Source organism: Daucus carota, chromosome 3 (genome assembly GCF_001625215.2).
Source record: "Daucus carota subsp. sativus chromosome 3, DH1 v3.0, whole genome shotgun sequence".
In the NCBI taxonomy this organism is placed as follows: Eukaryota; Viridiplantae; Streptophyta; class Magnoliopsida; order Apiales; family Apiaceae; genus Daucus; species Daucus carota.
The window spans coordinates 56,776,021-56,795,352 of NC_030383.2; the positions used below are offsets into that span (position 1 = coordinate 56,776,021).

The 19,332-nt window shown below is 34.1% G+C and overlaps 2 protein-coding genes across 5 annotated transcripts; one reads left to right on the forward strand and one right to left on the reverse strand.

Annotated features, from left to right (window-relative positions):
• Positions 1 to 3,494: 3,494 nt before the first annotated feature.
• Positions 3,495 to 7,313, reverse strand: LOC108211616 (putative transcription factor bHLH041). 4 transcript variants are annotated; one of them, XM_017383260.2, is made up of 8 exons: positions 6,855 to 7,312; positions 6,637 to 6,762; positions 6,411 to 6,513; positions 6,312 to 6,326; positions 6,093 to 6,155; positions 5,362 to 6,009; positions 4,770 to 5,159; positions 3,495 to 3,918 (listed from the first exon to the last, which is right to left on the reverse strand). In XM_017383260.2, the coding sequence occupies exons 1-8, from the start codon at positions 6,968 to 6,970 to the stop codon at positions 3,850 to 3,852; spliced, it is 1,530 nt and encodes a 509-aa protein (XP_017238749.1). In that variant the 5' UTR covers positions 6,971 to 7,312; the 3' UTR covers positions 3,495 to 3,849. The 4 variants fall into 4 exon arrangements, with proteins under 4 accessions (XP_017238749.1, XP_017238748.1, XP_063945685.1 ...); XM_017383259.2 differs by having other exon boundaries at positions 6,411 to 6,516; positions 6,855 to 7,311; XM_064089615.1 differs by lacking the exon at positions 6,312 to 6,326 and having other exon boundaries at positions 6,855 to 7,313.
• Positions 7,314 to 13,809: 6,496 nt separating this feature from the next.
• On the forward strand, positions 13,810 to 18,796 carry LOC108214410 (probable pre-mRNA-splicing factor ATP-dependent RNA helicase DEAH5). The gene is made up of 2 exons (XM_064089616.1): positions 13,810 to 17,169; positions 18,214 to 18,796. Exons 1-2 carry the CDS (start codon positions 13,961 to 13,963, stop codon positions 18,605 to 18,607), a joined length of 3,603 nt encoding a protein of 1,200 aa, XP_063945686.1. The 5' UTR covers positions 13,810 to 13,960; the 3' UTR covers positions 18,608 to 18,796.
• The last annotated feature ends 536 nt before the right edge of the window (positions 18,797 to 19,332 follow it).

Below are 19,332 nucleotides of genomic sequence, written 5' to 3' on the forward strand. Positions count from 1 at the left end.
CGAGTGATGACATGTATTCGAACTGTTTCTTACAGTTTCTTACAGAAGGGAGAGGTGTTTGGCCAGGTTATTCCAGAGCGCGGGATAAGGCAAGGGGATCCTATATCCCCTTACTTGTATATTTTGTGTGCTGAAGGGCTGAGTTCGATGATTAGAAGGAATGAGGATGTGGGTTTAATCCATGGTTGCAAAATTGCTAATGGAGCACCAAGGGTTTCTCATCTTCTCTTTGCAGATGACTGCTACTTGTTCTTTAAAGCAACAATAACGGATGCTGTCACAATGAAAAATATTTTGAAACGGTATGAGAAAGTGTCTGGGCAAGCGATTAATTTTAATAAATCTAGTGTTACCTTTAGCCCAAACACAGCAGAGGAAGAAAGAACGAGGATTTGTGAAGCACTGGAAGTAGAGGAAGTGGAAAATCCAGGGCGATATTTGGGCATTCCAATGGTGGTAGGGAGAAAGAAAAAGGAGGTTTTTGGGTTTCTTACTGATAAAGTGAAGCAAAAACTGCATAATTGGAAGAGTAAGAAAATATCGAAGGCAGGAAAGCACACTTTACTGCAAACGTCGTGTCAAGTGCTTCCAAATTTTTGGATGAACTTAATGACTATCCCTGCTGAAGTATGTCAAACTATTCAGAGGCAAATGAATCAATTCTGGTGGGGTAATGGAGGTCAGAGTAAAGGTGTGAAGTGGATGGCTTGGGGAAAGATGTGTGAAGCGAAAGAAAATGGTGGCCTGGGATATAAAGATTTACAACAATTTAATCTCGCGATGCTTGCAAAACAGGGATGGAGATTGATAAATGGAGAAAATATGTTTGTTACAAGTATAATAAAGGCCAGATATTTCCCAAAGACAGATTTTTTCAATGCAGAATTAGGAGCTAATCCAAGTTATATGTGGCGTAGCATCTTATCAGCTCAAGACATTGTGAAACAGGGTTGTCGGAGAAAGATAGGTAATGGTGAAGATACTTTTGTTTGGAAGACACCCTGGCTTCCAGTGGTGGAAAATGGAATGCTTACGACTGATATGCCACATCAGTTAGCAAATATCAAAGTGGCAAGCTTGATGAAGAATGGTGAGAGGGAGTGGGATGAGGAGATTTTAAACGATATATGCAATGAAAGAGATAGGTTGTTGATAATGAAAATTGCGTTACCTAGGAGAGATAAGGAGGATTCGTGGTATTGGGTTTTCGATGAAAAGGGAGAGTTTACTGTTAAGAGCTGTTATAATCATTTAAGGGGGGAAAGGAGTATGCTGAATGTATCTTTTTGGAGGAAACTATGGTCGTTGAAATTACCAGGTAAAATCCTCCATTTTATATGGCGTGTGTGTAGATTGTGTTTACCTACGGCTGTTGATTTGAGAAATAGGCATGTGAATGTGGAGACTATGTGCTCGTGGTGCCATAATCAGGAAGAAAATGGCATTCATGTGTTGTTTGATTGTGTCTTTGCAAGAGCAGTGTGGGAGGCTGTTGGGTTGTCTGATTTAATTCAATTCAAACCAGATGAAAATGTGTTTGATGTCTTTCTGAGAATCTTTACCCAGTGTACAAGGAGTCAAGCAGTAGCAATGTCATTATTCTGCTGGCAAATCTGGAATCGTCGAAATAAATGGCTATGGGAGCATATTAATATATCAGTATACGGCACTAAGGCAACAGCGATAAGGATGTTGGAGGATTGGAAGAGTGCACAGCAGGAGGAGAGTACAAGGAGGAGAGGTCAGAATGTGGGTAGTAAGGTGTGGCAAAAACCAATCATGGGATGGGTTAAGATTAATACGGATGCAGCTGTTATTCCTGGTACGCATCAGATTGGGACTGGAGCAGTGATAAGGGATGAAGATGGGAGATTTCTGCATGCGAGATGCATGGACATTGCAGGTGAATGGAGCGTAAAAGAGGCTGAAGCTCGAAGTCTGCGTGATGCTGTTGGTTGGACAGTGGCTATGGGGTTCATAAAGTGTATTTTCGAGCTTGACTCGAAGATTGTCGTGGATGCTTGTAATGGTGGGTCTGGTAGATCAAATTTTTATGCCATTATAGCGGAGTGTGTTGAAGATTTTAAGCACCTCGATGAGGTTAGGGTGCAATTTACTTTTAAATCTGCGAATGTAGTGGCTCATACATTAGCTAGGGCCTCTATTTCTATGTCATGTTTTCATGAATGGCAGGGGAATGCTCCTGAATTCATCAGTGATGTATTGAGTTTTGATCTAATTTAAGGAATGCAAGTGCTTTTATTTCAAAAAAAAAAATATAGATATATAATAATTAAATATAAATAAATATTCAATCCGATATGAAATTATGAATCAAGTTTAACCCATCTAATCCGAGGATATAAAAATGGATATGACTACTAAACGGGCCGTTTGGGCAAGTTTGAAAAAGTGATTTCTGGCTTAAACTAAAGAAGTAGAGCATGGGTGAGAAGTAAAAAAGGAAATAAAGTGTTTGGAAAAGAAGCATGTGATAGAGAAGTTAGGATTCTCAACTTCTTAAAAATTCTGCTTATTTACACAAACGGGTAAAAAAAAGCAAAAGTCAGAAGCAGCTTCTGCTTCTTATCAACAAACAGGCCCAAAATCAAATGTATCCTGTATACTGCTTACTGCCCACTTTGGTCAAAGTCTCAAAGTATCGAATCCAACAACCGGAACTTAGTCTAGAAATGAGTTCGATAAATTAGAATAATATTTAAATGATGTGAATAGTATTAAATCAAGGTTGATGAAATTATATTTAATTACTCTGAATACAATATTAGAGATAGGATATTTCGAATCATATAAAATTAATCATGTTCATTATTTATTCTGGATGTAGTATTACATGGACACGAGTCAGCAGAAAGGTCGGTCATACTTTCGCTTTACATGTGGAATAAAAGAGCATTTTTAATAAATTGTTAATAAAATTATACTGTACTCCTCCATTTTCTGCACATACTTGAACCCACCAAGAAAGCTACTACGACTGATTTGATTGTAGGTTGGGCTTTTTTGGAATAATTATTTCCAACTTTTTCTCAAAGTTGGAACATCAATTCTTTAATGTGTGCTCTTGGTCTCTTACCGATCTAATTTTGTTGTTTTATACCTACTTACCTACTTTCACTCTGATTTTTTCTCGTTTTCAAGATTATAATATTCTATTGACAAGTTTATTTAAAGATTGTATCTTTAATCATATCTTTAATACATAAAATATTAAAATGAAAAATATTTACTTAAAAAAATATTCCATCTTCCTCATATATTTTGATTCATAACTCAAATTTTATATTTATTAAAACAAAATAAAATAATAATTACCCAATATAATCTTATTTTCTCAATAATTAAAAATAATTAGAGTTGACTTTTATATAAGATAAATTTGACAAATATAACAAAAATATGATAAATAGAAATAGAAATAATTAAGTAACACATAAATTTTCATACAAATAAAGAAATCCGGTAAATGATTAAAAAATTACACAGGTATAATTTATTCGTAATTTGATTGAATATTACATTAAAATTTTCTGGTAATCATTGCCTAAAAAGGTCAAAGATTACACTATAATTTTCTCCGATTCTTTATAATTATGTCGAAGTAAGAATTTGTCTTGCTAGGACATCAATATTTACGGTCAGCAGTACAAATTGGTGTAACTAGTCAATAAGGATCGAGAACACATACTATTCAATCTCAATCATCATTATACTATAGCATAAAAAAAAACTGTTGATCTCAATTGGTGGTATACATGCATTCAAACATCTAGTACTACTACAACAATCTTAATCTATGTATATCTGACACGTGTCAAGTCAAAATTGTCAACGTGCTATGTCAGCAACCACATTCTTGACTGCTTCTTGGAAGCCCATCTCGTCCCATTTGCTTCCCTAGACACAATTACAGAAAAGGTATATTAGATCAAGGAAATTTATATATGCATGTATTTGGCAAAAAGGTAGTACCAACTACCAAGTGCTTGATCATGATTATTAAAGTTACTTTTGTTTACAAAATTTTCTCAGACATGAGCAAACACACATGAATTATCTTCAATTTCTACCCACCGTCTTAAACACTAAACATGTTTGCCTCACCTGAGAGCTTAAAAAATTGAATTATTTCAAGCAAAATTTCATATTGTTTAATAATAATTATTTAATAACTATTCGTCATTACTTATTTATATTGAATTAGTCATATATTTTAAGAAAAAAGTACATAAATGAAAAAAATACATATATTTATGTACTTCTTTCAAAACAAGTGATTTGTTCATGAAAAGTAAGATTAGGATTTTACGAACTATGCCCTTGACTACTAACAAAATATATGGGTAATTTCACTCTATTCAGTGAAATATTAACGAGAAAAGGTCCCTCGTATCACAAAACGCAAGTAATATCCAAAATAACATACCTGGGAGAAATAATCTCAAATACCATTTATCAATGTGGGATAATCTAACATTTTGATTTTTTTAAAAAAATGTAGATCGTGTTATGTTTTGATCCGAAAAACCCTGCAAAACGCAACGGGTGTAATAAAACACTACATAAAATAACATTTAAGGTTTCAAGACGCTAGATCATGTAGCGTTAAAGAAGAAAAAGATGATAAACGATCCTACGTTTTGGATTGGAAGGTGATAGGTCGGGATGATTTTCTCCCATACTAATATTTGGGGTCATTGCCAACACCCAATATTAACTAAAATTGCAGCATAGATCATAATACATACCTCCTCGATCTTCAATCTGAAGACTAAGCGAATAAGTGAAGTTGCCTCGACCATTTGCATATCAGCTTGCAGAGATAATAAGCTCACATATCTAAGTTGCTTCAGAAACTCCACAACTTGAATTGACAAATCCAGCATACTGCAGTAATCTCCTTTTACAATGACACTCAAGTTTCTCCCTTCTGATGTCGATTCACTGGAGTTGCTAATCCAAACATGATGGCTTTGATCAGCTAAGAATGCACTAGCCATCAGCAAATCTTGATCATTAGTACTACCCTGCAAAATTTGTGCCTCCAATGTCTGGTTTTTCCTCGTGAGCTCCTCGACTTCGGCCTTGAGTGTAGTTATGTACTCCGTCGTGTTACTTAGTAGTGATGCTTTGTCTTTCTGCACACGGTTAAAATAAATTTTTTAGAATATAATATGATCCAGCCCGTGATCCACTCTCGACCCAAAAATGGGATTTCAAGTGAGAGGAATGTTAAAATATAATATGATCGTGGAAAGTCCTCCTAACACCTTGAGGTTTTAGGAGAACTGGTCACTTAACAGATTCGAAGTACTTTACGTGGTGTTAATATTTGCATACCTTGGATCCAGGTGGAAGTAATGTTCTCAATGCTTGGAAACTTTCGTTTAGCTTTTCTCTCCTTTTTCTTTCGGATATCATATGATGCATCTGATTACTCGTCGGTCGATTTGCATATTGGATTGTTTGTTCTTGAGAAGATGGCATTAGATTTGCATTAGACCGACAAAAGGCTATTGCCCTTTTAAGCATATTCTGCCTGTGAACTCTGCTCGTTATCTGGCTCGTCGTGCTTAAAGCTGATCTATAACTCTTGAATGCACTGGCATTTTGGAGCGGTTGATGTGAACTTGTAGAAGAAGCTGGAGATGAAGATGAAATCACCGCAAGCATGGCATGTGTCATTGCAGCATCTTCTCTATCAATTGCTGCTGGAAATTGATGAACGCTTCGAATTTGGCCCATGAATGCTTGAGAAGAGGGCAGTGAGGGAGGTTCTGAAATATTGTAGGAAGTGCTTGTGTTATTACTAATGTTGTATAGAAAGTTACTAGGCGTGCCCTCAGGGCTATCAATGGACAGTGATCTCATCGAGGACGAAGACGAAGAATGTGGATTCTGATCATTTGGTTGGGAAAGCTCCCTAGGAATGGCTTGTCGTAAAAAATCATCAGGAAACAAAGTCCTCATTTCCAATTCAATGTTTACCTGCAGAAGCTCAAGTTGATACATTTTTTCACATATCTAAACATATGAAAACTTGTATTTGTTATCGACAAATCGTTTCTTACTTGGTTGTTGATGGACATGCCTAGCTCAATTTCTCCTGATTTGCACCCCATATATATAGCTGTCTGGAAGTAGGCAAATACAAGAACATTAACCTCTGGTAGCATGCATAGTATGTTTAAATGATCATGTGTGCTCACATTACACAAATTTAATTATTTTTCGATATCTGAAATAAGGAGGTACAGAAAAAACTTGGTTTTGGTTGCTTAATTACAAACCTTTATCCGAGCTTCCTGCATATGGAAATTTTGAACTCGATTATAAATTGTATAAAATTTAAATATGTGGAAACACATTATGGTAGATAATGTAATTACCTGATAGAACTGCAGTTGTGTTTGAGTGGATGCTACAGCTTGAAGGTCATTTTCTTTGATTTCAATGTAAGGAAGATTGTTCTTGAATGCAAGTCCCGGTACTCTGCTGAAATTTCAAAAAGAACTTAAAAAAATCAGAAAATCCATATCCATCGAAATTTTACACATTTGAATAAAAGATACATGCACAAATATTTCTAAGTTCAGAAGTTACTCATTCACCCACCCATTATCGATCATGATCACTGATTTTCGGTACTCACTGAACAGCCTCATGGCTCGAGTAATTCCAGATGATAAGCCTGATTGATTGGTTTCTTCGTGGTGAATCCCATCCGTGAAGACTAAGCAGCTGGCCGGAGTTCCATTGTACACATACCAATACAACTTAACAAAAACAGTATATATATTTTTCAGAAAAAATAAATAAAATAAAACGCGTACTTGGATGGTAGAGGCAAGTAAGTCCAGAGGCAGATGTAAGTGCAGCCAAATGTCTGCGAAATTTGATGGAGAAAGGCTACACGGGCATCTCCACTCAGTTGAAAAATGGAGTCCATGTATGTAAGTTGGTGTCTAATTGGGGAACATGAGCATGCAGTAGTTTCGGGTTTGAATCCCACAGGCCTTCACAGGTTATACTTAATATGTACTCAGATTTAACGCCTGCTAGTAACGAAAGCTATACGTTCTTTAAGGTTCAACAGTATTAAGATACTAATTATGATCAAGAAGGAATCTAAGACGACCGAGTAAGAAGGGCTAAGTCTTGATGGTTTAAGAGAAGACAGGCGTCAGTACAGAAGGTGTAAAACTGTAAGAAATATTACAACAAACAACATAAGTGCTTAGAAGAATAGTGTGTGAGTGTGTGTAATTTATGAAGAGATTTGTGGAGTTGGGAAGTGAGGAGGAAAGGGATGCTGGGTGCATTTGGAATTTTAGGATAGATTATGTGGGGCATGTGGGGCCAGCTTAAGTAGACAAGTAGCACAGCAGCCAGGTAAGAAGGTTGATCATTAGGTTAGAAAAGTTTTAGTCAAAGTCAAATGGTCAAGGTAGGAAGGCAAAACATTCAAACCATTTATTAATATAAAATGCTTTTCTTTTCTTATATACATGTAGGAGTTCTATACTTCTATACAATATACTACTTGGTAATATTGCTATTAAAACAAAGCTGGTGGGTGGATAATTTATATGGTGTCCATCTCTACCAACAAAATTTATTAGTTTGCTACTCCCTCCGTCTCAATTTACAGGTCCATTTTGGAATAAACACGCATATTAAGAAAAAAGTTGGTTATATAGAATCTTATCTCATGTATCATTAATTAGTGCATTGATAAGTGAGAATATAGTTGAGTTTCAAAAAAACCACAATAAATATAGGGATTTAGTGCATTGAGAAATGAGAATAATGTTGAGTTTCAAAAAAATCACAATTAATATGTAGATAAATTTGTATTGAAAGAAGAGAGGGACAAGTATTTTGGGACAAATTTTTTTTTTCAAAATAGACCTATAAATTGAGACGGAGGTAATATTATTTTATTCATCTCTAGAAAGGGCGTACAATTGTATTACAATACTGAGAATTTTGTTTTGTGATTTGTTACTATATAGAATGGATACTTCTTTTACCTTTCCAATATAAAATTAAAGTTCGAGGGGGAAGATTTGGTGCATGAATAAAGTATACGTGGAATCTCCTTTATATATTCTAAAAACGTAGATAAAAACAATCGTCAAAGCTTCAGAATAATAAAACTGTCAATGATATCAAATTTAAGAATAAACTTCAGAATGAATATTGACATTTTATAATTAACCTTTTTACATAAAAATATACATAGGTCAGCCATGGTTCATCTTCTATATTTGTTTTTCCCATGGAAATGAAAACAGAATGAGTAACTAAATAGGATAGATAGATAGACAACTATTTGGGAGGCCTCTGTTATCAAACACACCAACATCCATTTGCTGGTGAAAAGGATTACATATATTGCTATTTATTAATAATTTACATATGATTATAAAGTATATGAGATTATGAGTGTATAAAATTTTATATTGCGCATGTTTCACAAGGGCCGCTTCCGGGTTTTTTTATAAGAAGCCGAATTCTACTTTTTTTTTTTATCATGCTAGTTTTTATTTTAGAATTTTTACTTTTTTTCAAATAATTTAATCATTTATAAATTTTAATTTATTTCTCATTTTTAATCTGTTTTTTTATTTTAAATAAGAAGCATTTTTTTTTTAAGTTTAATCAAACGTTTCCAATACCTTACTTTAGGTTTAGATTCTGATTAAAAAATTTGTTCCACGGCTTTACATTCCTACGGGTCATGATGATGTTCCAAATGATACTTAATTATGTCTTTTGATATCGAATTAAAATCCATTTTCATATTTTTAAATTCATGTCTTGATGTCTTCAAAGTCATGGAGGGTGTAATCAGTTCTTTCTTGGATGCTGTTAGAGTTGAAATGAAACTGAAAGAGAAGATAAAACTGGCATATGTGAAAATAAATAGTATTGTGCACGACAGTAAGTCCAGGAAGGTCTTAAAAATTAAAATTTAAGATATCTTATATTAATGAGTGCTTCAACAATGTTCCGGTGGTATCTGAAAACACTAGACATAAGACATCCATCGAGTGTCTAATTTTTGAGGCATCACCAGACATGCTTTTGGCTTCTATCAATAAAAAATTTCTTTCCCTCGACTTATACATCTCTTCTCTTTCATCTTTTCCTTTCCCTTCAATTATAATCAGATATAATATTATTTTAATCATAAAAGCACATTTATAGGGTATAAATACACAAAAAATCATGTCTTAAATCACTAGAACGTTATATTTTATTATATTTATGAGATACGACTTTCTTAGAATTATAATATTAATAAAATATTGTTGGACTTCCTCTAATATATTGACTAAATACTTTCTTAGACTAAATACTTTCTGAAATGACATTATTATTCGGCTAAACAAACTTAATGAAAGGTATTCATTGCTAATGGGCCTTGAGGCTTGAAATGAAAGGTATTCAGAAACTAGGCTTCACCAACTATTTTCATTAGTCAATACTGGCCCAGTCTTTTCTTGATAAGTTCTCCACTCTTATTCAGTCCTGGACTCCTCAAGTCCTGAGGAAAAATATTACTGCTGTCATGCCAAGGTTGAATGATATACTCCCTCAGTTTTCAAAAATAAAGATATGTGATTAATATTATAATTTAGATTTTTTTTTAAAAAAATAACACTTTTAATTAACCGGTCAAACAATTTAAAAGTGTGCACCAAAACGTAAAGTGACCTATATTTCAAAATGAAGGGAGTAATAAGTACTGATTTGATCGTAAATGAAATCAACGATATGACTCGGTCTTTTTTTTTTAAGAAATAATAGGATTCGGTCTGATTACAAGTAACTTAAAACAGAATCAAAATTCATTTCTTAATTTTCACCACTAAAATGCATATACATGTGATTTATGTGACATTACAATATCTATGAGAAATTGTATAATAAATTAATTATAATTTATATAAATTTTTAAGAGAACTAAATAAAAAATTACTTTTGTGAATACCAGAGCATGTTTGCCTAGGCTTGAAACCGGTTTTAAGTCATCTCTGACTTTAACCTGAAAAATTTTGTTTGTGTGATAAGTCCGAAGTTGGCTTAAAATCATAAATAAGTCGAAAATTGACTTAAACCCAGAAGTTAGTTTGAGTTATTTTTTTCAGTGGCTAATTTATTTTTTTTGAATTTTTTTTGATAAAAATTACTCCGGAGTCATAAATTATTCATAAATCACTTTTATTTTTATAATTAAATTTTTAATGACTAATAAGTCATTAATAAGTCAAAATTACCTAAACAAACATTTTAAACTCTCAATTTATCAAATAAATCACGTTAAGTCATAAATCACATAAAGTCATAGGTTATGAGCTCAGCCAAATAGGCTCCAAATAATATCAAGATCTTGATTGCGCATTAACTAAGATAAAATTATCTAAAAATTCCTCTAATAAATTAGTTTCAACTAAATTTAAAAACATATTTTACTATAACTTCGGGTCATAATGTATAAATATAGCTATATCATCTCATATGATAATATATGATTTAAAATTTTACAACATAAATTTAAATGTATATATCCACATAATGTTGGATATAATAAAATCTTCATATATTTTTATAATTTTTATAAAATTTTAGATAAGAAGATATTTCATGAGCGCAGTTGAAGAAATCAAGAAGGAAAACTATAAACAAAGATTAGAAAAACCGATTCTAATCCGAACGGATGACAGGTGATAGCGAAAATCAAGAATGAAAATAAGAATATGAAGTGGAAGAGGTTCTCATTCCTCTAACAAAATTGTAAATCAAAATATAAAGACATGGTTGCGGGTTCTTATTTCCATTAATCTAAATATTCCCTAATTATGATGCAATAATTTGAATCGAGTTAACAATGTGTTAGAGCATATTTATATTTTAACAATGACAATAATATAATATATTTTGATAATTTACATTATACACGTTTAACTTTTTTCGTTTTTTCAATATAAATCACATAAATGTATATTTTTTGTAAAAATAGATAACTAATATTTGTAAATAAAAAATATTAAACGCCAATCAAATATTTAAAACATTCATCGTGAACACTAACCAAAACTAAAAATCGAAAATAAGGATACATAAGAAATAAAAGTATATAATCATATAAAATAATATAAAATTGATTACACATATTCAATCTTTTCACATTTAGAAAAAAAAATTTATTACATAATTATACCTAATCATGAAAAATTAGCATATGAATCACGTCACAATAATATATACAGTAAATTAATCAATAATCACATAAGGATAATAACGTAATTTTATGTTTTGGAAAGATCACACTTGTTTTCCTGTTTTTTTATTGTATTTCCGCTCATCACCATCAGTAGTGTCCATCAGAGCGATCATCATCGCATACCCAATTCCGATTCCGGCGACAAATCAGTGAGAAAGCAAAATTTGTGGCGCAGCCATAACTATATTTTCGGCGAAAAAGATGCTCCGGCGAGAACCTTCGTGTATCTGAGATGGTTGATTGCAGCTTAAAGCCTCCATGTCGTCTTAAAGAGCCAAGAGATTTTCTATACACCTGGACTTGATTCGCATGAAAAGGCATTTTTAAAGATTGTAGAACCATTCCTCATACTATTTTGAGGAATAAAATATTCACTTTTTTCTTTTTTCCCACTATTTCCCTCCTTTCTCTCTCCTTATTCCAAGTTGAATATAATGTTATAATAATAATAATAATGAATGTAAATAGGGAATGTTGTTCGAGATCCCATTCAATAAAATGTAGTAATCCCTTAAAAGATACATATTTTATTATATATTTAGGGAATCGGTTAGGACTCTGCTCGAGATGCTCTAACCAAAGATCCTTCTTTGGTTGAGACTATATTTTTTTTTTAATCTTAGGAAATATATCTACACATTTTTAAAAATATTTTTTTTAGGGAAAATAGATTTTTTTGCCACCCAACTTATTATTTATTTAGAAACCCACCACTGAACTATAATTTTTTCTTTTTTTGTCACTAATGTTAGGTTCAGATTTTTTTTATCACTAACGTTAGGTTCAGATTTGATTATTAACACTATATTATATTTTTTAGCATTATTAAGATATAGTGTTAGTCTGCAATATTATGGTGATCTGATATGTGTCTATATCTTTATACTTCCTCTGTCTCCTTCATTTTTTTACGTTACTTTTTGACACGTTTTTTCACGATCATTTAAAGTATAGTTCCATAATATATTTTTTAATAAAATTTTCTCTGAATAAAAATTTGATGTTTAAACTTTTATTCAAAAAAAGAAAATTTTAAAAAAAAATACGAAACTATACTTTATAGGCTCCTAAAAAATTTGGTTTCAAAAATTATTTTATTTTATTTTTTCCAGAATAAAATTTAACGTTTGAATTTAATGTTGATTTTTTTCCTTAAAAAAAAAACTTTGGATTTTCTTAGCGTTATAACAATATAGTGGTAGTCTGCAATATTATGATGATATAGTCATCTATATGTCCTCTAAGATAAACTACCTAGGATACATATGGCGTACTACATATAAAGATGACACATATCAGATTACCGTTATATTGTAAACTACCATTATATTTTAATAATGCTAAAATAAATAATATAGTGTTAACAATCAAATCCGAACCTAACGTTAGTGACAAAAAAAATCCAAACTCAACACTAGTGACAAAAAATAAAAAATTATAATTGAGTGGTAAGTTTCTAAATAAATAATAAGTTGGATGGTAAAAAAAATCTATTTTCCCTTTTTTAATAATTTGTGTAATGTATATGACTTTTATATTTGAACTTATGTTCTACTTATTTCGTTTGTTTTTTTGCAGGATTCTTGATAGAGATTTATATGGATTTTTCCTCTCAGACATTAAAGTACTATTATCTAAACGTCTGGAAATATCTTGCATAATTATTGTGAATGAATGAAATCCTTTACAGTGGTTATTGTATCTGGAGATACAACTCATCTACGAATATATAGACCATGATACAAAAAAATAGTATGTTATTAATATTTGGATTGTTATAAATAGAATATATCAGTTTAATATGGTAATAAATGATGTTTAACCTTTCCACAGATTCCGTACAGACTTGTAAAAGTTCGACAAATATTAGATAATGGATAGGTGTGATTGGAGTGTCTATTTTCGAAGAGATTGACTATAATTTTTATTTATGATATGCCAAGTAAGAGCATCTCCAACGGCGTTGTCTATAATCGTTGGCTAAATTAGAACTGTAGAACATTATGTAAAATTTGTTGAACCTGTAAGACATTTTGCTTCAATCGTATTCGCTATATTAGTTGGCTATAATTCAAAAATAGTATGTTATTAATATTTTAGATTGTTAAAATAGAATATATCGGTTCAATATGGTAATAAATGATGTGCAATCGTCCTACAGATTTCTTATAGACCTATAGAGGTTCGACAAATTTAGCCATCCACAGGAGGTTGACTAAAATTATAGACAACAGCTGAGTATAGTTGGAGTACGAGTTTTCGAGCTGTTGGCTAAATTTTTTTATTTTTTTTAATTTGAGCACACAATTTAAGGTGTTATTTGATTGAATAACAATATAATTTATTATAATTTTTTTACAAATAAAAATTTGAATATGCAATTTTTTTGCTAATTTTAAGTATGTATATTTCTTACAAAAAGAATTAGAAAAATAAAATTACACGTCAATTGCGTGCCCGTCAATATTGAATCTGTATTAACACACCTGACCTAATTGTAATGCAGCAGCAATTCTACATACACCATGTTTTCAATTAAATCATCTATTTTCCCCCAATTCCCAATTTTTCAAATCTAGGGTTTCATCAATCTTGGCATAAAGTTTCAATCTTTACACTTTTCATCACATATAGTAGTGTGTATACATGGCATCTGAGGTTAAAGACGAAGGCTTGAAGAAACTTGAGTATCTTTCATTGGTTTCAAAGGTATGCACTGAACTTGAGTCTCATTTAGGGTTTGGTGATAAAGTTTTGGCTGAATTTATAACTGAGTTGGGTCGTGATTGTGAATCTGTTGATGTTTTTGATGCTAAATTGAAAGAAAATGGTGCTGAGATGCCTGATTATTTTGTTAGGACTCTTTTGACTATAATTCATGCCATTTTGCCTCCTAGTGTTGGGAAGTCGAAAAAGGGTGGGGAGGGAAAGAAGGGTGAGGAGGGGGGTGATTCAAAGTTTCCGGCTTTGAATATAAGTGATAGTAGGGAGAGGGTTAAGGAGTTGGAGAGGGAAATTGCGTTGGAGGCGAAGGAGAAGGCGAGGAAGGATGGGGGTGATGATGAGAGGAGGTATCGGGATCGGGGTGGGGAGGATAGGGGTGGGGGGAGAGGGAGAGATAGGGAGGGGGGAGGGGATGAGAGGGATAGGAGGGGTGATAGAGGGGAGAGAAGGAGAGATGATAGAGGGGATTTTAGGGGTAAAGAAAGGCATAGGGATCGAGGTGATAGGAATAGGAGAGATGGGTATGATGAAGATGGGGAAGATGATAGAGGGGATTTTAGGGGTAAAGAGAGGTACAAGGAAAGGAATGACAGGAATCGGAGAGATGGGTATGATGAAGAGGGGGAAAGGGGTCGTGATAAGTCGATGTCTGGTGAACCGGAGTTGTATCAGGTTTATAAGGGGAGGGTGCAAAGAGTGATGGATACTGGTTGTTTTGTTCAGTTGAATGAGCTTAGAGGTAAAGAGGGTTTGGTTCATGTTTCACAAATGGCGACTAGGAGGATTTCCAATGCCAAGGATGTTGTGAAACGGGATCAGGAGGTGTATGTGAAGGTAATATCGATTTCGAATCAGAAGTTGAGTTTGTCCATGAGGGATGTTGATCAGAATACAGGTGAAGATTTGTTGCCTCTGAAGAAGAGCTCAGAGGATAGTAGGATGAATCCTTCAGGGTCGAATAATGGAGGGCCTACTACACGGACTGGGCTTTCAGGGATTAGAATTACTGATGATGATGCCCCTCTTCCATCGCGTCGACCCTTAAAAAGAATGAGTTCGCCTGAGAGATGGGAAGCACAGCAGCTGATTGCTTCTGGTGTTTTAAGTGTCAAGGAGTATCCTATGTTTGATGACGAAACAGATGGTCTACTATATGAAGAGGAAGGTGCTGATGAAGAGTTAGAGATTGAGATGAATGAGGATGAACCTGCTTTTTTGAACGGCCAAACCCGATATTCTATGGACATGTCCCCGGTTAAAATTTTTAAGAATCCCGAGGGTTCACTAAGTCGTGCAGCAGCTCTTCAGTCAGCTCTTATTAAGGAGAGAAGAGAAGTGAGGGAGCAGCAGCAGAGAACCATGCTAGATTCAATTCCTAAAGATCTTAACAGACCATGGGAAGATCCAATGCCTGAAACGGGTGAGAGGCATCTAGCACAGGAGCTTAGAGGTGTTGGTTTGTCTGCATACGACATGCCTGAATGGAAAAAAGATGCTTTTGGTTCAGCTCTCACTTTTGGGCAGAGGTCAAAGCTGTCCATACAAGACCAGAGGAAGAGTTTACCAATATACAAATTGAAAAAAGAACTAGTACAAGCAGTACATGACAATCAGGTTCTGGTTGTTATCGGGGAGACAGGTTCAGGCAAGACAACTCAGGTGACACAGTACTTAGCTGAAGCAGGTTATACTACCAGCGGTAAAATTGGATGTACTCAACCTCGTAGGGTTGCTGCAATGTCTGTGGCTAAGAGAGTGGCTGAAGAGTTTGGTTGTCGTTTAGGGGAGGAAGTTGGGTATGCCATTCGGTTTGAGGATTGCACAGGTCCGGACACTGTTATTAAGTACATGACTGATGGTATGCTTATGAGAGAGATTCTTATTGACGAGAACTTATCTCAGTACTCTATTATAATGCTTGATGAAGCGCATGAGAGGACGATCCACACGGATATTCTTTTTGGGCTACTCAAAAGACTTGTGAAAAGGCGACCAGATCTTCGATTGATTGTAACATCTGCCACATTGGATGCTGAGAAATTTTCAGGTTATTTCTTTAGTTGCAACATATTTACGATTCCTGGAAGAACTTTTCCTGTAGAGATATTGTATACCAAACAGCCGGAAAGTGACTACTTAGATGCAGCACTGATCACAGTCATGCAGATTCATTTGACAGAACCGGAAGGAGATATCCTTGTCTTCTTGACAGGTCAAGAGGAGATCGATCATGCATGCCAATGTCTTTATGAAAGGATGAAAGGTCTGGGCAAGAATATACCTGAACTCATTATTCTACCAGTCTATAGTGCTTTACCTAGTGAAATGCAGTCTAGGATATTTGATCCTGCTCCTCCAGGAAAGAGGAAAGTGGTCGTTGCAACCAATATAGCTGAAGCTTCACTGACAATCGATGGTATATATTATGTCATTGACCCTGGATTTGCAAAGCAAAATGTTTACAATCCTAAACAGGGGCTTGATTCACTGGTTATAACTCCCATCTCACAAGCATCGGCAAAGCAACGAGCTGGGCGTGCAGGACGAACTGGACCAGGTAAGTGTTATCGCCTGTACACAGAGAGTGCTTTCCACAATGAGATGTCCCCTACCTCAATACCTGAAATCCAGAGAATAAATCTCGGAGTCACTACCTTGAACATGAAAGCAATGGGAATAAACGATCTTCTATCATTTGATTTTATGGACCCTCCTTCTCCTCAAGCTCTCATTTCTGCTATGGAACAGCTATATAGTCTTGGAGCTCTCGATGAAGAGGGGCTTCTCACCAAAATGGGTAGGAAAATGGCAGAGTTTCCAATGGATCCGCCACTCTCAAAGATGCTCCTAGCTAGTGTAGATCTTGGTTGTAGTGATGAGATTCTGACTATCATAGCAATGATCCAAACTGGAAATGTTTACTACAGACCCAGGGAAAAGCAAGCTCAAGCTGACCAAAAAAGGGCCAAGTTTTTCCAGCCTGAAGGTGACCATCTTACATTGCTTGCTGTATATGAGGCTTGGAAAGCAAAAAATTTCTCGGGTCCATGGTGTTTCGAGAATTTTGTCCAATCTCGATCGTTAAGGAGGGCTCAAGATGTGCGGAAACAGCTCCTTTCCATCATGGACAGGTATATATATCTTTCTGCTGTCTTTACTTACACTCTAAACCATTTATTATCTAGTGGTGTACCTGATTTTGCAATGCTAGGCATCATAGTTCTAATTTGATAGGTCATTTGTGATCTGACATACACGCACCTGCATGTTTACTAACTATAGCAGAATAAATATTTTCTGCAAGGGCGATATTTTGGAGTATGTTTATATATAAGTATTCCAGCTCATAGAATCCCAATAGATTCCTTGTGGAATTGTTGAATTCCTTAGTATAATTGATGCTTTTTGGAGTATGTTTATATATATTCCAGCTTATAAAACCCCAGTACATTCCTCGTGGATTTCATAAATTTCAAGTATAATCGATTTGTTTCCAGTATGTTTACACATATATTTCAGCTTATAGAATCCCAAATCTCAATAAATTCCTTGTGGATTTCATAAATTGCCAAGTATAATCGATGTTTTTTGGTCATGCATGCTTGCTTGAAGTAGTTCAGGCTCTCTAAGGTGCAACATATATAATGTACTCTTGGCTGAAGTTTGTATTTATTAGTAGTAGTGCCAAGTTCTTAATCCTTGTTATATGTTAGCCTGTTCACACACAAAACATTGAAGTTATATGTTGCCTCCCATCTCTTTCTTTATGTTAAAAGCCTAAAATAGGCAACATCTTCTAAAAAAGATAGTAACTTCTAATTTCCTAGAACTCTTTTCATGAATTAAAGGATCTTAAGGATATAGTGTTTGCAAATTTCATCCCTACTGCAGTAGTATTTAGAAAGGAAGAATTCATGGCAATAGAATTCATTCTATTATAATTGGTAAGAGTTGAAATATGCTCACAGATTGACTACCCACTTTTATAGAGCATGTTTTTTGGTGGTCCCAACTTCTTTTAGAAATGAGAGTCCTTTTAATTGAAGTAATGAAAATACTAGTATTAAAATTTTGTTTTTGGCTAATATTATGTCTCGAGTCATCTACTGACCCTGATGAAAGGGCACACCTGGTATGTTTTGCTTTATGTTCTGACACTTGTTTTGGTTATTCAGGTACAAATTGGATATCGTCAGTGCTGGGAAGAACTATATGAAAATCAGAAAGGCGATAACAGCAGGATTTTTCTTCCATGCAGCCAGAAAAGATCCACAGGAGGGATACCGTACACTAGTGGAGAATCAACCAGTTTATATTCATCCTAGCAGTGCTCTTTTTCAAAGACAACCAGATTGGGTCATCTACCATGAACTGGTAATGACAACAAAAGAGTACATGCGTGAAGTTACTGTTGTTGATCCCAAATGGCTTGTGGAGCTTGCACCCCGATTCTTCAAAGTCGCAGATCCTACTAAAATGAGCAAACGCAAACGTCAAGAACGTATTGAACCACTTTACGACAGATATCATGAACCAAATTCTTGGCGTTTGAGTAAAAGGCGTGCTTAGTTTCTGCTCCCTGGATTATATTTCATTTATATGTTGTTAATGCACCATAATGTCATTTGCACTGTATTAAACACAGCGGCGGGTTTCTGCAGTATTAACGAACGGAGCTTTGTTTTTCCACAATCTTTTCTGCAGTTTGAAAATGTGATATATAGAGGATGAAAATGCAACATTGTTGCCTTTCACTTATGGTTTGTGTACCAACCAAACTTTTATTAACAGGAAGGCATGATTGCTCTGACATTAAATTTTTATATTAGTCGAAACCGATAGGTGATAACATAAATATTGAACCATAAAGAGTAATATATATAAACAATAATTCCAGTTCTTTCAGAGTCATAAAGCCCCACCTAAAATATACTAGTAGATGTTATCCATTTGTAACTTCAATAATCCTCAAAAATTTTCTAAAAAAAGTGAATAAAATATTAAAATGGCAATGTAGGGGTGATCACGGTCTGGTTTAAACCGTAAAATCCGCATAAATCAATCCGATATTAATCCGATCCAAACCGAAACCGAAGTGAGGTTCGACTAATTTCAAAAACCGTGGTTTGTGGGTTGGTTTCGGTTTTATATTAAACCAACCCGTTATAAAACCGAACCACCCCCCCAACACACACACATAGATATTTAATATTATATATATACAAAATATTAATTTTATATAAATATATTAATTTTTTAGTTTATACTTGCTTGTTTAGTTGTTTACCTTATCA

Coding starts and splice junctions, on each gene's coding strand:
- LOC108214410 (XM_064089616.1), top strand. CDS start 13,961: ATGGCATCTGAGGTTAAAGACGAAGGCTTGAAGAAACTTGAGTATCTT. Junction 17,170..18,213: donor CTCCTTTCCATCATGGACAG/GTATATATATCT, acceptor TTGGTTATTCAG/GTACAAATTGGATATCGTCA.
- LOC108211616 (XM_017383259.2), bottom strand. CDS start 6,970: ATGGACTCCATTTTTCAACTGAGTGGAGATGCCCGTGTAGCCTTTCTC. Junction 5,160..5,361: donor TACTTCCACCTGGATCCAAG/GTATGCAAATAT, acceptor AACCGTGTGCAG/AAAGACAAAGCATCACTACT. Junction 3,919..4,769: donor TCAGATTGAAGATCGAGGAG/GTATGTATTATG, acceptor AATTGTGTCTAG/GGAAGCAAATGGGACGAGAT.